Source organism: Rousettus aegyptiacus, unplaced genomic scaffold (assembly GCF_014176215.1).
Source record: "Rousettus aegyptiacus isolate mRouAeg1 unplaced genomic scaffold, mRouAeg1.p scaffold_m13_p_8, whole genome shotgun sequence".
Lineage (NCBI taxonomy): Eukaryota > Metazoa > Chordata > Mammalia > Chiroptera > Pteropodidae > Rousettus > Rousettus aegyptiacus.
Window position 1 is genome coordinate 2,678,882 of NW_023416311.1, and position 17,839 is coordinate 2,696,720.

Sequence of the window (17,839 nt, forward strand, 5' to 3'; positions counted from 1 at the left end):
TGTGCTCTTGATCCTTCGTATTTCTGTAGTGTCTGTCATAATTTCCCCTCTTTCATCCCTGATTTTATTTATTTGTGTCCTTTCTCTTTTTCTTTAGCGAGACTAGCGCCAGGGGTTTGTCAATTTTATTAATCTTCTCAAAGAACCAGCTCCTCGTTGCATTTATTTTTTCTATTGTCTTTTTATTCTCAATTTCATTTAATTCTGCTCTAATTTTGATTATTTCTTTCCTTCTGCTGATTTTAGGCTCCATTTATTCTTCCTTTTCTAGTTTTTTCGGATGAAGTATTAGGTGGTTTATTGGGGCTCGTTCTTGTTTTTGGAGGTAGGCTTGTAATGATATGACCTTTTCTCTTATGACCACTTTTGCCGTGTCCCAAAATTTTTGCTACATTGTACTATTTTTGTCATTTGTTTCTATATATCTCCTGATCTCCCTTTTAATTTGCCTATGATACAGCCATCGTTCAGTAGCATGTTGTTTAATCTCCATGTATTCATGGTTCTTCCTGCTTTCTTTTCACAGTTGATCACCAGCTTCGAAGCATTATGATCAGAGAATATGGTTGGTATGATTTCAGCCCTCTTATATTTGTCGAGGCTAGTTTTGTGTCCCAGCATGTGATCAATCCTTGAGAATGTTCCACGTGCACTGGAGAAGAATGCAGCTGTTTTGGGATAAGAGGCTCCATGAATGTCAATTATGTCCAGTTGGTCTAATGTATCATTTAAAGATGTGATTTCCTTATTGAAATTCTGTTTGGATGATCCATCCATATCTGACAGCGAGGTATTTAGGTCCCCTACCATGACAGTGTTTTGGTCTGTTTCTCTCTTTAGTTCTGTTAGTAATTGCTTTATATGTTGCGGGACTCCGTGATCGGGAGTATAGAGATTAGTAAGTTATGTCTTCTTGGTGTATGATTCTCTTTATCATTATGAAGTGTCCCTCGGTATCTTTCTTTACCTTGTTTTATTTTGAAGTCTATTTCATCCGATATTAGTACTGCTACTCATGCTTTTCTCTGAATGCCATTGGCTTGAATGATCATTTTCCACCCTTTCACTATGATTCTATGTCTTTGGAGCTGAGACGTGTCTCCTGGAGGCAGCATATGGTTGGGTTTTGTTTTTTGATCCAATCTGCAACTCTGTGCCTTTTTATTGGTGAGTTCAGTCCATTTACATTTAGGGAGATTACTGAAATATTAGATTTTCCTATAGCCATTTTATCTTTTGTTTTTCCGGTAGTTGGGTGTTTCCCTTGTTTCCTTGCCCTCGTGTTTCTGCCTGTTGTTTTAATTTGGTTGGGCTTTGTGGATTTTCCCTCTGGTCCTTCTCAGGTTATGTTATGTGTCTCAGTTCTAGATCATTGCCGTGTGGCTACCACTAATAATATGTAAAGGATGTATATGTAAGTATAGTAGTCCATTTTCTTTTGCGTGTGCCTTATGTCCATTCCCCTTCACAAATTTGGATCTTTGATTCCTCCTCTTTTCTGTAACCGTTGTCTCAGATTGTCCCTGTGTATGCTGAACATTTATTTCCATCCTGCAATAAGCATTCTTCTTCTCGTTAAAGCTTATGATACCCTGTTCTTAATAAGGGTTGCACTACTCTGCTTCTGTGTGCCTGCTAATGGCGCTACTTACAGCTATGTATTTTGTTGTCGTTGTTGTTATTTTCTTTAGGGTGGACTGACCCATTTCAGTATTTCCTGTAATGCAAGCTTCATATTGGAGAATTCCCTGAATTTCTGTATGTCTGGAAAGGTCTTTATTTCTCCTTCATATCTAAAGGAGAGCTTAGCTGGATACATTACTCTTAGCTGGCAGTTCCTTTCATTTAATCGTTTGAATATTTGATTCTACTCCTTTCTGGCTTGTGGGGTTTGTGCTAAGGAGTCTGACGATAATCTCAGGGGTTTTCCTTTATAGGTTACTGTCTTCTTTTCCCTGGCTGCCCTGAGAATTCTGTCTTTGTTGTCGATGTTTGATAATTTTAATACGATGTGTCTTGGAGGAGGCTTTTTCGAGTTGAGATAATTGGGTGTTCTATTAGCTTCTTAGATTTGAAGCTCCAGATCATCCCTTAGATTTGGGAAATTCTCATCAACTATTTGTCTGAATATGCCCTCTGATCCCTTGACCTTTTCTTCTTCTACTGGAATACCCATTATTCTTACGTTTCCTCTCCTGATGGTATCAGCTAGTTCTTATAATTCTTTCACTAGTTTTCTTTCTTCGGTTTCTCTCTTCTTCCTTCTGAATTATTTCCAGATTTCTATCTTCGGTATCACTGATTCGTTCCTCCATTTAGTCGACTCTATTTCCTAAGCTTGCTATTTCACTGTTCGTCTCCTTTAGTGTGTTCTTCATTTGGTTCTTTTTTAGGGTTTCCGTCTCCTTGCTAAAAAACTCATTCTGCTGGTATGTTTTTTTTCCCCCCTCAGATCTTGGAATTGTGAGTTTGACTTATTTTGCATTTCATTAAGTCTTTTCAGAATTACAATTCTGAATTCTCTGTGATTTAAATCACATATTTTCTGGAGATTTTCCTCTTTCTTTCTGAGCTGCCTTGTCACCCTAGTTGTCCATGGCATTTGATAGATGATTTATCTGCCTGGGCATTAATGGGAATGTGTTCTGCTTTTAAAAAAAATTTTTTTTTTTCAGAAACAAGATTCTATAGCGGTCTCTCTTTAGCCTGTTGATAAGGTGTTTTTCTTTTGATTTCCAATAGGTGGCATCCAAGCCTCTTGCATCTCTGCTTTGAGACTGATCAAGCCTTTTTCAGGTGAGGACAGCTACCCTTTGTCCCAGCCATTAGGTGGATTATTGTTTCAGTAGCATTTCTCAAATCCCCCCAGGGCTCTGCGGTGCTAGATGGGGAGGATATGGGGTTAAGGAAGGGCGCACTCTGGGTCGGTGAGTGGGAGTTGCTGCTAGTCTTTGTGTCTTGAGCCTCCCGCTTTGCAAATGCAACTTCTAAAAACCCGGCTCTTGCCGCTCCGCACAGAGCTCCCACTCCCCTTTCTGCCCTGATCCCCGGGTTCCCCTCGGTGGAGCTCACGGCTCTCTGAGGCAGGGCTGTGTGGGGAACGGTCCACAATTTCTGCCCTCCCCCTCCTCCCTCAGGGAGCTCCGGCTGCGGAGGCGGCGTCTTCGTCCCTCCCAGCCCACGCCGCAGACTCCCCCGGCTCTGGCCCGCGGACGCTCTCATGCACGGATCGCTCACTCACACGCGCTTGTGTGCGGGTCACATATTATTTGTTGGGTTTTAGGTGTTCGGCTTATCGTTATTTCAAGGGGAGAGATCCGGAGACGCCTCTGACTGCACCATGCTTCTACGTCACTCCTCCAGACTTTCTGTCCGCATCTTTAAGCTAGTATGACTACGGATTCTTATTTCTCAACCACTTTCATAAAACAGGTAGCCTAGAGTACACACTCTTTTGTTCATTATTATTATTATTATTATTTTTACAATAGATTTTTGGCTGTCTCTCCTCATCAGGACACAGGTATCTTCCTCATTTTGTTTTTCTTTCTTAACAGCTGTTTGGCATCCCGATGAACAGCTGCATCATAATTTCTTAAATCATTCCTCAGTTGGTCATCATTTGAGTTATTTCCATAATTTTGCAATCTAGATAAAATTTTTTTGAAACTATTTTCTCTACCACATTTAAAATACATCGAAAAGAAAATTAATCATTCGGACCTTTAAATGAGCCTAACCATTCTGTTTCACCAAAAAGAAAATATCACCACCCTCCTCATCGAAACTGCAAGGTTGCCTCCTCCCCAACAAAATTACATTTCTGTCTTTTCAGTGAACTTAGCATTGCCCAATGTCTATTTTCCAGATTTTTCAATATTCTTTGCTGGTTAAAAAACAGATAATTTCCCTAGTCTCGTTCCAGATTTTTATACAGAGAATCTCCTAAGGTAGTCAGTAGCACTGCTGGTCAGATGGGCTTTTGAAAGTATCTAAGCTCTCATCTGAAATGCAAGCTCTACATCCATATAAACGGCAGTGCCAAGGGGGGTTAGCCTCCCTCTCTCCCCTTAAGTACGTACCCACCAAGTAATCTAAGTAATAACAGTGGGTTGGCATGTATCCCCTCAAAGTGAGAAGCCCCTGTGATTCCCCCCAACCCTAACGAGACCCTGCCATAAACTTCTATACAGGGTTTTGGGGGCCTCCCTTGACCAGATGGAGAAAAGTGGCTGTCCTTTAGGTGATTTCTTTCGGTTTACATTTATATGTTTCCTGAAGTTTCCTAGTAGTGTGTATACTTTCTGGATGATGCCAAAGATGGAGTCCTATCTGCCACAAGTGGGTAGGGAGCTAAGTACAGTGAAAAACTCAGGTGCTACTGGGACTCAATTAAATTCTTTTCCGAAATGTATTATCAAGTTAACACATGTACATAGGTTTTAAACAATTAAATAACACCAAAAGGCTTAAGATGAAAAAACTCAGCTGCTGTGTTTACAGGTTTTTGTATGTATGTACTCCTGGTAACTTACTAAATAATATCACACATCAACTAAGAAATTCTGGTAGAAACACTCTGGCTCCCCAAGACTTCAGCGAGAGGTTTTTTTTTTTTTTTTTAATTTTTTAAATTTAAATTTAATTTTATTTTCCAATGAGAATTGACATTAAATATTATTTTATATTAGTTTCAGGTGCACAGCACAGTGGTTAGACATTTATCTAAGTTACAAAGTGATCCCCATGATTAGTTTAGTACCTACCTGGTGCCACACATCCATGTGGAGTAATGCACAGGGAACAGAGTCAATGTTGTAATATTTATTAATCCTTTACCCTTTTGCACTCAGCCTTTCCCAAGTCCCTCCTATCCGGCAACCATCAGTTTGCTCTTGGTACCTGAGCCTGGTTTTTTTTGTTTGTTTGCTCATTTATTTTGTTCTTTAGATTCCACACAGAAGGGAAATCATATGGCCTTTCTCTTTCTCTGTCTGACTTATTTCACTTGGCATGAAACCCTCTAGTCCATCCAAGTCATTGCAAATGTAAGATTTTGGGTTTTTTTTTATTTTTTATTTTTATTTATTTATTTATTTATATATTTTTAAGCAAGACAACCCTTGGCTGACCTCACAGATTGCAAGGACCTTGTCAGCTTACAATCCCTTATTTTTTACCCTATAATACCTGGTCTTCCTAGTTGGTCTCCCATCCAGGCCCGACCCTGCTTAACTTCAAGATTTTTTTTTTTTAATGGCTGAGTCACACTGAGAGTATTCTGATTTGTGGGTTTTATTTGCTTGTTATTTTTGATCGAGTGCATGTACCAGCCCAGCAAGCCTTCCAAGAAGAGACAGATAAGGTACTCACTAAACCGACAGATTCCGGCACCACTGGAGCTGATGGCAGACCTGTTTTCTGGATGAGCCTCCCTGAGCTCCAACTCTCCATCCTCCTTCTGCGGAATCCCAAAGGAGGAGGAGCGGCCATCAATAGGAGGCCGGGAGAGCCTGGGACCCGGAATGCCTTCTCGTGATTGGTGGAGAGCTGAGGGAGGAGCAGGAGTTCTGGGCTAAACTTCCAGCCCGAAAATTGACACAGTTCACTTTGCTCTTTCTGGCAGGGTAAATGGCTTTACACCCACTGCAAGCTTTTGGGAAGGGAGCTCTGGGAAAGCAATTGAGGCACAGGAAGGACTCAGTTACTCGATTCCAACGTGGAGCTGCTGGAGCGGCTAGCCAGGAGAAAGAGGACAGGGCGGGGGAAGACGCAGGGGTTTTGAAATGGAAAGGAAAGAAGGTTAAAGGCTGCCGCTGAGCACCTCACAGTGGATCACGAGCCCCTACAACGAAGAGTTAACTTTCCAGCCCGAAGTGCACCCAGTGCCGAGACAGAGAAACTCGGATCTCTGCGTTAAGTGGATCTGATATTCGACAATGTGTTCCTTACTGTTTTCCTCTGTTGAATTTTACAGCGCGTAGATTTCTTTTTCCTTGCAAGGGCTGTCTTCCCTCGCTTAGTTTGATACCCTTGTTTCCTTGATAATTGACTTTATATGGAGAACAACTTAGCTGGGTGTATGGTTCTTGCGGTACATTTTATTTCCCTCAGAACACTGGGGACCTTCTGCTACTGTCGTCTGGCACTAAATATTACTTTGGAAAAGCTCACGGTCAATCGAGTTCATTTCTTCCAGTTTGTGCCTGTCATATAGTAAATTTCGCCTTTGATTCTGGTTTCTAAGTCCTTGTAGACTCTATATTCACGGACTCTCCCGAGTAATAGGAGGGCTTTGTTATTTGTGAGACCCTCGAGTCACCCCTGTGTTCCTGCTAGCAAGATGGCTCAGGATGAGGGAGGGGTCTGGTCACCAGTAAGGTCAGCCATGGAGTTGGAGCTTTGAATCTAGCCGAACTGTGGGGAGGTAGGGGACAGGAGACTGTTTAGTCATATGGCTAATTAGTCAATCATGCCTGCGAGGTGAAACCCCTGTAAAAACCCCATGCAGCTGTCCGGTCGTTGAACACGGGCATGAGCCGGGGAGATCGCATGGAAGCTTGGTGTTTGGGACCCTCCCAGAAACTTCGCTGTGTTTCTCATTATTTGGCTGGTCCGGAAACGTATCCTTTATAATAAAACTGAAATCCTAAACATAGCACTTTTCTGAGTTCTGTGAGTTGTACTAGTGAATTAACACACACGAGGGCTTTGGGGCACCCCCTGGTTCTGTAGTCTGCTGGTCAGGGATGTGGGTTGCCCGGCAACCCCCAAACTCACAGCTAGCATCTGCAGTCTTGCAGGGGGCTGTGTCCTTAAAACTGTGGGGTCTGATGCTCAGCCCAGTGTCAGACTGTGTTAAAATGCACCATCATAGTACCTTACTTAATATGCCCAGGGGCTTATGTAGTTCTTTATTCGTAGTATTAATTAACTTCAGTTAGTGACACTCTGACGTTGTTAGTTCTGTATCAGACCCTACCTGGAACACAATATGCCCGATTCTACAGTCTCTCTTCTGTTATGTTAATTTATGGCCGGCCTTTGTGATAATTTCTGCCATCGTTTCTGGTGACTTCGGTCTCCATGTGAATGACCCATTCAATAGCCTGGCATTGCATATCCTTGATCGCCTCTCTGCCAATGACCTTGTCCCCACCGGCCTCAGCCATGCCTTTTCCTGACCATGCCCTCGACCTTCTCATTGCCACCAACAGTACTTCCTGCACAGTCTGTTGGGACAGCCCACGTTTAGACGAATTCCGCGAGGCTCACCAGTTTGATCCCTGTGTAATATCCTTATTATCATTCCACTACGATCTTCAGTTCACTCACTTGAACTTTGCCTTCTTCCTACCCTCACTTACCTCGTGTCCGTCTTGAATTCTACGCACTCCTCAGCTCCCCGCACTGCTCGTCCTCACATCACTCATGTGGCAAACCTAACTCTGCCACGCTCGGGATAGCTCTCTGCCTATTTGGGGCCTGCACGTGAGTGGCCTCACACGGTTCTGGAGAAGTGCACTTAGGATCTCGACGGTACTCGCTGATGGCCTTGAGGAACCCAGGAGGCCCCGTCTTGCGGCCTGACGACCCCACTCGTTTCTGTCGTTGGAGACAGTCCTTTGACGCCTTCCCCTATGTCTTTAAACCTCCACCTCTCCTTCCTCCATCTTATTTCTCTGAGACATACAAGTAGCCAGAAGAGGCGCCCCCTGCCCCGCGGCCGTAGTCGAGTACTCGTCCAACTCTGCATTCCTTTCCGTGCCAGCGCGTGAGCTGTCCGAGCCCCCAGCTTGTGCCGGCCTCTCCACCCTCTCCACCGTGCGCTTGACATCATCCGTTCTTCCCTGCTCAAGGACATGACTCTTTTGATGACCCCTCCTGTCTCCTGAGTCCTCAATTCCTCCCTCTTTTCTGGACTAGGAATCGTAGCTGAGAAAGACAGTCAGCCACGAAACATGGCAATGCCTCTCACGTTAAGACCAATGTCTCAGGCCATTCGTCCTCCTCCACCTCTTCGTTCTTCTTGTCTTTATAGCAAAACTTCTCAAAACTGTTGTCTATGCTTGCGACCTTCGCTTTTTTATTCTGTCTCTGTGTGTCTCTCTCTGTCTCTGTCTCACTCTCCTTCATTGTGGAAAATTTTCAAACATCTATACACATATTTATAATGCTATAATGAGCCCCTATGCATCAGCAACCCAGCTCCAACAATTGTCGACCCATGGCCGATCTTGTTTCTGGCAGAACTGAGGTCTGAACTTGGTTTGATGTTAGAATTTGGGCTCTTAATCATATGTGATACCAACTCTGAAGGTGGCAGGTAGTAAGAAATCAACTCAGCAGGAGACTGGAGTTCAGTGTCAGGGCACTCATTACCTGAAGATGTTGGGTATGAGAGAATAAGGCAGGAGCCCCTGGGTGGGCAGGGAGGTCAGGACAGGGAGAGCATCTTTAGAATGTGTCCTACTCGTGTTTGGGGCCGGGATGAATTCTGTACTGCACACAGAAGGAGAAGTTAAATGGAAGTAACTTTGAAGTTCAGGAAGAGAATTTAGGTTAGGAAAGGTTAGGTTACTTCGGAAAGGGCATGTAGAGTGTCTTACACCATTCCCCACTTGCTGGGCTGTAAGCCCTTCTGCAATATGTGGAGCAAATAGGTTAATCAGAATGAAAGGCGAATTCCTCAGTGCACCATTACCCACTCCACAAAGTGTCACGTGCCCCTCTGTGTAATGCCAACATTCCTTCTCTCAAAAATCACTCACGTGTATAGGAGCTGGGGTGGGGATGGGGTGTTACAACCACATCGCTGAGCCCCTGGTGCCCAAACAGAGACATCAGTCTACTGATCATGCCTGGGAGCCGAAGGAGGTGAAAGTTCACACACACAGAAACTTTTCAGATGTGTTTCCAGCATTACCAAGGAAATCTCTGTCTTAATGAAATAACAACGCGCCATGAAAAGAGAGCAAAAAGGAATAAACAAAGAATAATAACCAAGAATAAACAGAAGCCGAGTTATTTAGAGCCAGACGGGGGCCTGGTTCAGGAGAAAGTAAGTGGAAGTGTCATCTGTGGTGGCCACAGGATGGGGCGGCAATTTATGTAATTCTATCACCTGGACTGAGGGCTGGAGGCTTGCACAGTTTTCTCTCCTCATATAGGTGCTCCTGGCATAGTCAGCAAACACGAAATACAATAAACTGAGTTTGTTTTTTCAAGTTTGCCTCCTGGTTTGCATTTCCAGGAGAACTCCAATATGGCTGGGGCTCAAGTGAACTTTTACCTGTGTGCTAACTTCTAAGAAGTTATTAAGGGATTAAGAAATCAGGTCAGCAGGAGTGCCAGAGGGCGTTGTGTGGGCAGCTGAAATTGGGCCTGTGGAAGAGGAAGATTCTGGGGGAGACCAGGGCCCTTTTCCAGCTCTCCTGACATGTTTAATGGGGTCAGGACTTGGGTATACTTTCCTTCATAATAGCATGAGTCTTACCCTTTTTCCTTTAAGATCGTATTTTGGGTTAGTTCAACTCAACATCATTTTCGGAGCATCTGATATGCATTAGGCCCTATGCTAGGCACTGCGAATGAAAAGGAAAAATAAATGAGACTTTCAGCCAGCTCTCTCTGTGGTTCCCAACACCACGGCAACGCCAGTGTAATGAGACCGCACCTCGCGATCCACTGAGGCTCAGAAACATGTGCTATGCAGTCTCCACCAGCGCCATTCTGAAACGTGCAGGTCGTGCTGAATACACCGGTGGAAGCAAAAATACGTATGGACACAACTTTTGGAAAGAGGGTGGATCTGAGGTTAGAATCAATAGTGAGGACTGTGACGTCCCGTACAAACCAAGTGCACTTGGAACAATAATTCACCAAAATGTCGCTGTCACTTGTAATGACGTCGGTGTGAAACGAATGTGAAGAACTTGATAGAGACAATATTTTTGATAGTAACAGAAATCTATTTAACAAAGAAAACTGTCCCCATAGAGACAACTTACTGTTAAGAAGTCTGGCTTGGTTTCCTCGGAGTTTGTATTTCGCGTTCTGACGATCGGATTTCTGGCCTCGATGAGTTCCTTGTACTTGTGTCCTGTCTTACTTTGTACCTCTGGAGTCTGGCACCAGTACCACAGGAAAGTCTACTGATGATGCACACCTCCTGTAGGAACAAATATGTGGGATGGTTTGGAGAAACGCTGGCCTGGAAGGGCAACATGAATATGCAGTGGGTCTTAGTTGGCTAAAGGTCGCCATCTCAGGACTTAGGACAATAACCAGTGCATGGGTGCTTAATAAATATTAACTGAGTGACTCGATGAACATACACGAGTAAGTGAAATGGTCCTTTGCGAGCACAGGCTTGCAACACGCATCTCAGTTTGCAGGACGGCTCCTCCCATAGACCACTTCATAAGGGAAACCGACCCTTTTGGTGGCGAGGGGAAGAATGCCCCTCGATCTCCCTGAGGGTCGGGCCTCGGGCCGCTTCTCCACGCCTGAAGCCGGCCGGCATTAGGACCCGCGCGGCAGAGACGGAAGCTTGGGGGCGGGGCCCGGCGTGGCCGGCGCGCGCACCGGACGTAGCCGGCGCGCGCGCGCCCGCGGGAGTGGGGACGGCGCGCGGCGCGGGGAAGCACGTTTGGCTGGCCGCCGCTGCCACGCACCATGACGAGCCCCGTCCGTGGCGCGCCTCCTCAGCCTGGCGGCGGGAAGCGCAAGGGCAAGGCCCAGTACGTGCAGGCCAAGCGGGCTCGGCGCGGCCCCGGCGGCGGGCCCCGTCAGCTGGCGCCCGCCATGCAGGGCATTCTCATCACCTGCAACATGAACGAGCGCAAGTGCGTGGAGGAAGCCTACAGCCTGCTCAGCGAATACGGCGACGACCTGTTTGGGCCGGAAAAGGTATGGCCCTGGGGCGGCTGGCCGGGCTCAAGCCCCCCGGGAGGCGGGAAGGCCGGCTGCCTCCACACGCATGCGCGAGCGGCGGCGAGGGGGCGTGGCCGCGCGCGTTGCCCCGCCCCCTGCGCGGTGGGTGGCGGGGCCCTGCCGCGCTGCCAGCTGGAAGTGCTCCCGGCCTGCACTTCTCTTCTTCTCAAGTACGGCGGCTCCCACTTAGACGTTGCTTCCCGCGGTCCGGGCATTGTGTTCCCTGGAGCTCTTTCAGAAACACTTCCTTCTTAACTCGTGATGATCGCGGGGACATGGGGGATTAAGTAGATCAAGTAGGTGGTCTAACTTCACAGAGACACACTCTCGGGTCGTCCTTGTGCGTTTTGCCATCTTCCCACCCTCGGAGCACCATGGCTGCATTACGTGTTTGTCCTAAGCAGTGTCTCTGTAACAGCGGGTTGACTTGTACTGCGAATTAGTTGTCAAACGCACATAAAAATACATTTTAAAAGTAAAAGCTTTTGTACCAGTGAGTGCCACATTAAATTTTATTATGCCGTCAGAGTTTGGAAATCATAGTCTCGGCTTGGGCTCTAACACAGATGTGAAATCCCCAAGAATTAAGTGAAGGAGCATATTACAGGGTGGATTTGAGCTCACGAGCTACCATTTACTGGCTCTGGGGCTTGGGCACGTGAATTCTGCCGAGCTAGATCAGAGAGTAACGATAGTACTCCCTGAGGTTGGCTAAAGAGTTGCTTATGTACATAAAGTACATCCCGGTAGATAGTGGAGGCTCCGTAAGTGTGTACAGTCACTCTCGTTGCCAGATCAGCAACTCAGTGACGGGGCAGAGAAGTGGGCAACAAGTAGGTGTCCTGTGTCCGCCGGTGCCTTGAGCATGTTCTCGAACTCTTTCCTATCTCTGTTCCTCAGAAGAACAGGAGTAAAGGTTTTCAATGGCATAGCTATTTGGTCGATCTCACCAAAAGGAGAGAGTGTCATATCAGACACAAAGACATCTAGTGATGGGGATTAAAGTCCACCCCGAAATGACTGATCTGGTGAGCACATTTCCCTCTGTCCCAGACTGTCAAGATGCTTTTGAAAACGTTTTTCAAATCACATGTACCACAGTCTGAGGGAGCAGCCTTCTTCCTCTGCACTTTGCAGGGAGCGATGTCTCGGGATTGAGCCATCTTCCCCTAGGGGTTTCACATGAGTAGTGATGATAGCTTTTAACATGAGCTGTTGTGGCGTTTCTGCTCATCCGTTTTATGCAAACAGTTTACAGACAAGGATCAGCAGCCCTCTGGAAGCGAGGGCGAAGACGAGGACGTGGAGGCCGCCCTGAAGAAGGAAGTGGGCGACATTAAGACATCTACGGAGATGAGGCTAAGAAGATTCCAGTCAGTGGAGAGTGGAGCCAATAATGTTGTCTTCATCAGGACGCTTGGGATTGGTGTGTCCGACTAACCCGCCTTGAGATTACTGCACCCGCCTCAGAGCACACTGCCTACACAATGGCTTCATGGTTATGGCTCAGTTAATCATTCGATTACGTCCTCTTTGTACCAGGGCACTAGGCATATGCAGAGGTAGAAGGGGGTGGCGGACACAGCACTGGCTCAGGAGTGGGAACTTGGCCTTTCCCGTTGTGTGCGGAGAACTTGAGGCTGGACAGGAGCACGTGCTGTGTCTGAGAGGGGCGGCTGCTGCTCAGCCCCAGACAGTGGGGGGCATGGCTCAGACTACGGGAACGCCTCCTGGCGGGGCCGGACCTCCTGGTAGTTCAGAGGAGTTGGAAAGCTGGAGAAGTTTTAGGTTTTTGAATGCATTTGGCCAACTTAAAAGTACCAGAAACACTGAGCAGCCCTGGACAGACTCGTATGTGATCAGGCAAACTGCATCATGGTCTTGTTAACTCGAAGTTCGAGGCTCCCCTGGTGTGAGGTTCGGACTCCGTGCCGACTTGGCTAATGGAGCAAGTCAGTCTTTTTAAGTGACTCGCAGGTTTTTGTTTTGTTTGTTTTTGTAGAAAGTATGGACTGTTTAATGCTTCTTTCTCTGATAGTTGCTGTGATAGAAACACAGTATGGTTCTGTCCTTGGAAAAATCAGACATCACAAAACTTTTAACTCGGGTGTCTTCATGAACAGTTCTTTCTAGTGAAAGCAGCAGTAACGCTGAAGAGCTAAAATGTTAGATGTAGTATTGAAATATAGTAGGTGTTGAAGAAATATTAGTTGTAAAACATGGTGACCCTTACTTAAAACTCATTATGATAATTTCCTCTTCTATTGTCAACTTATGTCACAGCCACTGAAAATTCATGTTAGAGAGTTTGAAGAGTCTTTAAAAAATGTCTGAGAACTTATAGTCTTATTTGTTTGTCGTGAGCTGCTTTTCTGTCTTCTCCTTCTAGAACCTGAGAAAGTGGTGCATCATATTCTCCAGGATACATACAAAACCAAGAAGAAGAAGACTCGGGTTATTCTGCGAATGCTACCCGTCTCAGGCACGTGCAAAGCTTTCTTAGAAGATATGAAAAAATATGCAGAAACCTTTTTGGAACCCTGGTTTAAGGCTCCAAAGAAAGGGACGTTTCAGATTGTGTATAAATCGCGAAATAACAGCCACACGAATAGAGAAGAAGTCATCAAAGAATTGGCAGGTATGTTGCTCTTTGTGATTTTACGTTAGAATTTGACGATAAATTCTTGTTCTCTTTAATAATTTTTTTTAAAGATGTAAGACTTACCTTTTTGCGTGTAGAATTAATATGTGTCCTTAAAATAACATCAAACCTAACTGATTTCAAGATGTTGGATGTGAGATTTTATGGTAATTAGATATTAAGTCTTCCCAATCGAGATGGAATTTTCTTTGGGAAAGAAAAATGCTCTTATTAAATGTCCCGGGATTTCATTTCCTTTTACATTTTGAAAGAGTTCCGGGAATTCGACGAGGTCTGTGTAGAAGCATGGACTTGTGTGTGTTTTGCTTTAACGAGTCCCCAGCAGAGGGAGAAGAGAGATCGTTTTTGTATCCATCAAGCTTCACGTGTCCTCTTCCCTATTTTTTGTTACAGGAATAGTAGGAAGCCTCAATTCGGAAAACAAAGTGGATCTTACCAACCCGCAGTACACAGTGGTGGTGGAAATCATCAAAGCCGTCTGTTGCCTGAGCGTCGTGAAAGATTACATGTTGTTCAGGAAATACAATCTCCAGGAGGTGGTGGAGAGTACTAGGGACCCAGCCCAGCTTAACCCGAAGCAGGCAGCACACGCCGGAAATGGAAAAGCAGCTCACTTGGAGTCTGGGGCCACGTCACATCAAAATGACGCAGCAGTAGGAAGAAATCAGCAGCAGGCCGTACCAGAGAATAGTGAGGAGCTGGGCCTGGGGCAGACGAAACCCGGCTCTGAGACACAGGTGGAGGAGGAGGGAGGAGCCAGACCTGAGCTTGCAAGTCAAGTCTCAGAAGGCGCTAAGTCCAATGAACGTGATCTTTCGTAGGAAAAAAAATCATTTGGTGTTGGAGGTGAGTTTCTGTGAGGTGTTGCTGGGATTCCATGTAAAATCGTGACTGCAAATACTGTTTTCGAACTTTCTGTGCTGCATAATACTGTACCCAACGGTGGTGAACAGTGACTGGGCAGTCCTGTTAGAGGCCGTTCCGTTAGCGACGTCTTCAGCCCGTTTGGACTGCGCAGTAGCCCCGCGGACATCGGGGTGAGCAGGGGACACCTTGGGTGATTGGTGAACACTCACACGGGAGTGTGGTAGCAGTGTGACGTCGGCCTCGCGCAGCCTCCCCTTCACTGCCACCTGGCGTACGGGGCGGACACGCTGTGCAAAATAGAAACTTAGAGGGACATTTCCATTCTAAGGAGGGGATTCGATGTTTGCAACTCAGTTGTCCCCTGCCGCTTTGTTGCAAACGTTGCAAAAACATGCATCACATAGGTTGGAAGTGAATTGCCTTGTGACGTTTTTGTACTTTTTGTGATTTCTTGTGGTGCGATTATGCCCATTTTCTCATTCTGTTAATGTTTGTTAAAAACAAATCTGACGGCCCAGTGCTGTGGCTTTCGAAGGTTGGTGTTAGCTAGAAGAGGACCGAGTTAGGCGTGAAGCACAGACCTTTCTGATACAGCTGGCGATACAGAATCGGTCTTCTGGGTGACTTCAGTATGCCACTGCCACAAGGGACACGCTCTTTCTTTACACCAAAAGCAGTTTTTCAGTGGTTTTACAGGGACTCGTAATCCACACTCTTCTCGTCCGTCGTCCGTCGTGTACAGCGTGCAGTTTGCAACCTTAGCATTTGCTCCAGCAGTTGTAGCTAGAAATCATAGCCATTTGATAAGTCAAGATGTTGATTACTTTCAATGCCTAAGGACTATCAAAGTAGTAAAGCTTTTTGTTCAAAAAGTCATGGTCAGTGAAAGGTTTAGGAAGCAAAATCTCCAGTAGCAGAACTTATTCCAGAAAAGAAGATTTTCCATAGTGGATAAGTATCTAATAATACCAACATTGAAATGCTAGGGCGTGAAGTACAGGGTATTGAAAAGGCTTTACTCCGATTTGAGAAATTGACTTGCTTCACGTGATGACATAAGTCATCTGTAGGTTTTGTGTAATTAACTGAAAAGCAGCAGCTTTTCTCTCTGAGTTGATGAGTGGACAGATTTCACGAATATTTGACCTGCTGTACCATTTGAAAGATTTATAAATGACAGTGAAACCAAAGATAGCATTTCTGCTGCTAGGAGCCTCCCAGAACAAAGACCGTTATAAATTTAATATCTGAAAACCGAAGGTCTGTCGTCTGTACGCCCAGTGCCCCTGTCAGTGGTTGGCTTCATGACAAGTTTCGCTTCGTTTTACGAAAAAAGACCCTGGCGTTGATATTATACACGCTTCTTCACAGACAAGTGCTGATGTAAAAAAACTTGCGGGTGGAATGAAAGTTCTGGGTAACGCTACAAAAATGGTTAACTTTATGAAAGACTGGTTTATGAAAGAATGTATTTTTGCAAACCCCAAATTAAATCCTGAACAAAGCACATAACTCTTCTACACACAGAAACGCAGTGCTGATCAGAGGACAGGGTCTCAAGCAAATATTTGTGTTGGAAGGTGAATGGCCAGAGTAAATATGAGAAACTACGAGGCCAGATTTTGCCGACCGCTTGAAGGATGAGGCCGCAGAAACCAGTCTGCCTAGCACACATTTTTCATTGTGTGAACAAGTGAGAAGTTTCTGCAAGGTCCTGGAGGAAACTTTTTTCCTGAACAGTGACAAGATTCTTAGACGAAAAAGAAATGGACTCTTTGGAACAATCACGTTGTCAAAAGAGTTCGTCAAACGTTTCCACAGCCACGTGGGTTTGAAAAGGAAGAGAGAGTAGGAAGTGCCAAGCCACGCGTACTCTCCTTGAGAACTGCAAAAGGAAGTTAAATAGTATTTGCCGTCCTTGTCCTAACACGTGTTTCTGACCGGGAGAGGAACCCCTTCTATCGGTCCTCGGCCTGAGATTTTGTCTGAGAAGCCGGCAAACTCTCAATCCTAGTCTGGAGGCTTCTGCATTCCTGTGAAATAAGAATATCTTTCAACCCTAGTGCTCACGCTCACAAACAGTGATCGGTCCCTTAACTTGAGGGTTTTTTCAAGGGAGTCTCCAGGGCAAAACTGAGAAAAGCTGAAAGAGCAAAGAGGGTTGCAAAATACCATGCCCAGATTGAGAATCTTAAGGGGCTGGGAAATGAGCTTTTGGGGCTGGGTTTATTCTCAAATTTTAAGAAGCTTGGGACTGCTATAGATGTGAAGTCTTCCTGCTCCAATGGCTATATTTGTTTAATGGCTAATGCACATGGGAATATATTTTCGTCCTCCCAGCTAGAGGTCCTGCTTGGAAAATCAGTCAGGAAGGGTTCAGACGGGGCAGAGGGAAGATGGTTCCCTGCTAATTCCCGTGAGACTGGGCTTTCTTACATAGCTTCCCCCGTTTAGAAGGTTTACTCTGAATAGCTGGAAGTGATCTTGGACAGGACAAGAGCACTGTGAGTGTCATTCGGGGGAACACGGAGGAGAGTATCTGGGTGCCTTTATCAGATGTCCTCCAAGACAAAGAGGACTTTTTGTTTCCATAGTTTGGGACTCTGGGAGTAAAACTGGCCATGTGCTTATAGAACACACGACTCTGCAGAAGCATGTTCCTTTTGCTTTCTGAAAGCTGCAACTCTACAGAAAGATTTGAGTTTAGTAGTTTCTTTTAACCCGCTTTCGTATTTGCCCGTGTTTGGTAAGACCTGAGTGTGAGGAGCTGTTCTCCCCCAGCTGTAAGTACTGTATTCTGTCGGACTCTGTTTTCATTCATTGAATGGTTTGTTTTGAGGTTTACCAACTGTTTATGTTCACCGAGATTTGAGCATGTTATTTGCAGATCACGAGATTCCAGGGGCGGATTCAGTGCTTTTTGCTGTTAATTTCTGCTTAAAAAGTTGTGTCAGTTTTAAAAAAGTCCTCTTCAGTGTTGTGGTTCAGTAAACTTGCTTCGCTTCATGGAAGAGTGTTAAAGTTGGCATTTGAAAACATATTTCTCTAAGGTTCAACATAACTTCTAAATGTTAACCATACTTGTATATAGCTTTTGCTATGGCCAGATGTTGAGCTTGTTTTTCAGAGTTCCTGATTTTTTTCAGAAGAATCAAAATAAATTTGTTCCTTAAAGACTGGTGTCAGTACTTTTTTCTGCCTCTTGGTAATACAATCTGTTGCTTTATAGTAAATATATGTATCATAAAAGATGTTTAATTGTCAAGTGATGTATCAAAGTCATTGCATTGTCCTAAAAAGTAAATACAAGAAAAATTGAACCGCTCTCTCATAAGTCCTCTAAGGTGGCCCAAGCTTTAGATATTTTACAGTGAG

The 17,839-nt window shown here is 45.2% G+C and overlaps 2 protein-coding genes across 6 annotated transcripts in view; one reads left to right on the forward strand and one right to left on the reverse strand.

Moving 5' to 3' along the window:
* LOC107516069 (acyl-CoA synthetase medium chain family member 3) overlaps positions 1-10,480 on the reverse strand; it is a 29,301-nt gene extending 18,821 nt beyond the window's left edge. For 2 of the 5 annotated variants that reach the window (XM_016155470.2, XM_036225688.1), the window contains exon 1: positions 10,011-10,331. The gene's annotated coding sequence lies outside the window, so the exon portion shown is untranslated. The other 3 variants (XM_036225689.1, XM_036225690.1, XM_036225691.1) reach the window with 3 other exon arrangements.
* Positions 10,481-10,610: 130 nt separating this feature from the next.
* THUMPD1 (THUMP domain containing 1) lies at positions 10,611-17,638 on the forward strand. Its single transcript, XM_016155480.2, has 4 exons — positions 10,611-10,911; positions 12,187-12,361; positions 13,325-13,573; positions 13,991-17,638. The coding sequence occupies exons 1-4, from the start codon at positions 10,678-10,680 to the stop codon at positions 14,416-14,418; spliced, it is 1,086 nt and encodes a 361-aa protein (XP_016010966.2). The 5' UTR covers positions 10,611-10,677; the 3' UTR covers positions 14,419-17,638.
* The last annotated feature ends 201 nt before the right edge of the window (positions 17,639-17,839 follow it).

Coding starts and splice junctions, on each gene's coding strand:
- THUMPD1 (XM_016155480.2), top strand. CDS start 10,678: ATGACGAGCCCCGTCCGTGGCGCGCCTCCTCAGCCTGGCGGCGGGAAG. Junction 10,912..12,186: donor ACCTGTTTGGGCCGGAAAAG/GTATGGCCCTGG, acceptor TTATGCAAACAG/TTTACAGACAAGGATCAGCA. Junction 13,574..13,990: donor AGTCATCAAAGAATTGGCAG/GTATGTTGCTCT, acceptor TTTTTGTTACAG/GAATAGTAGGAAGCCTCAAT.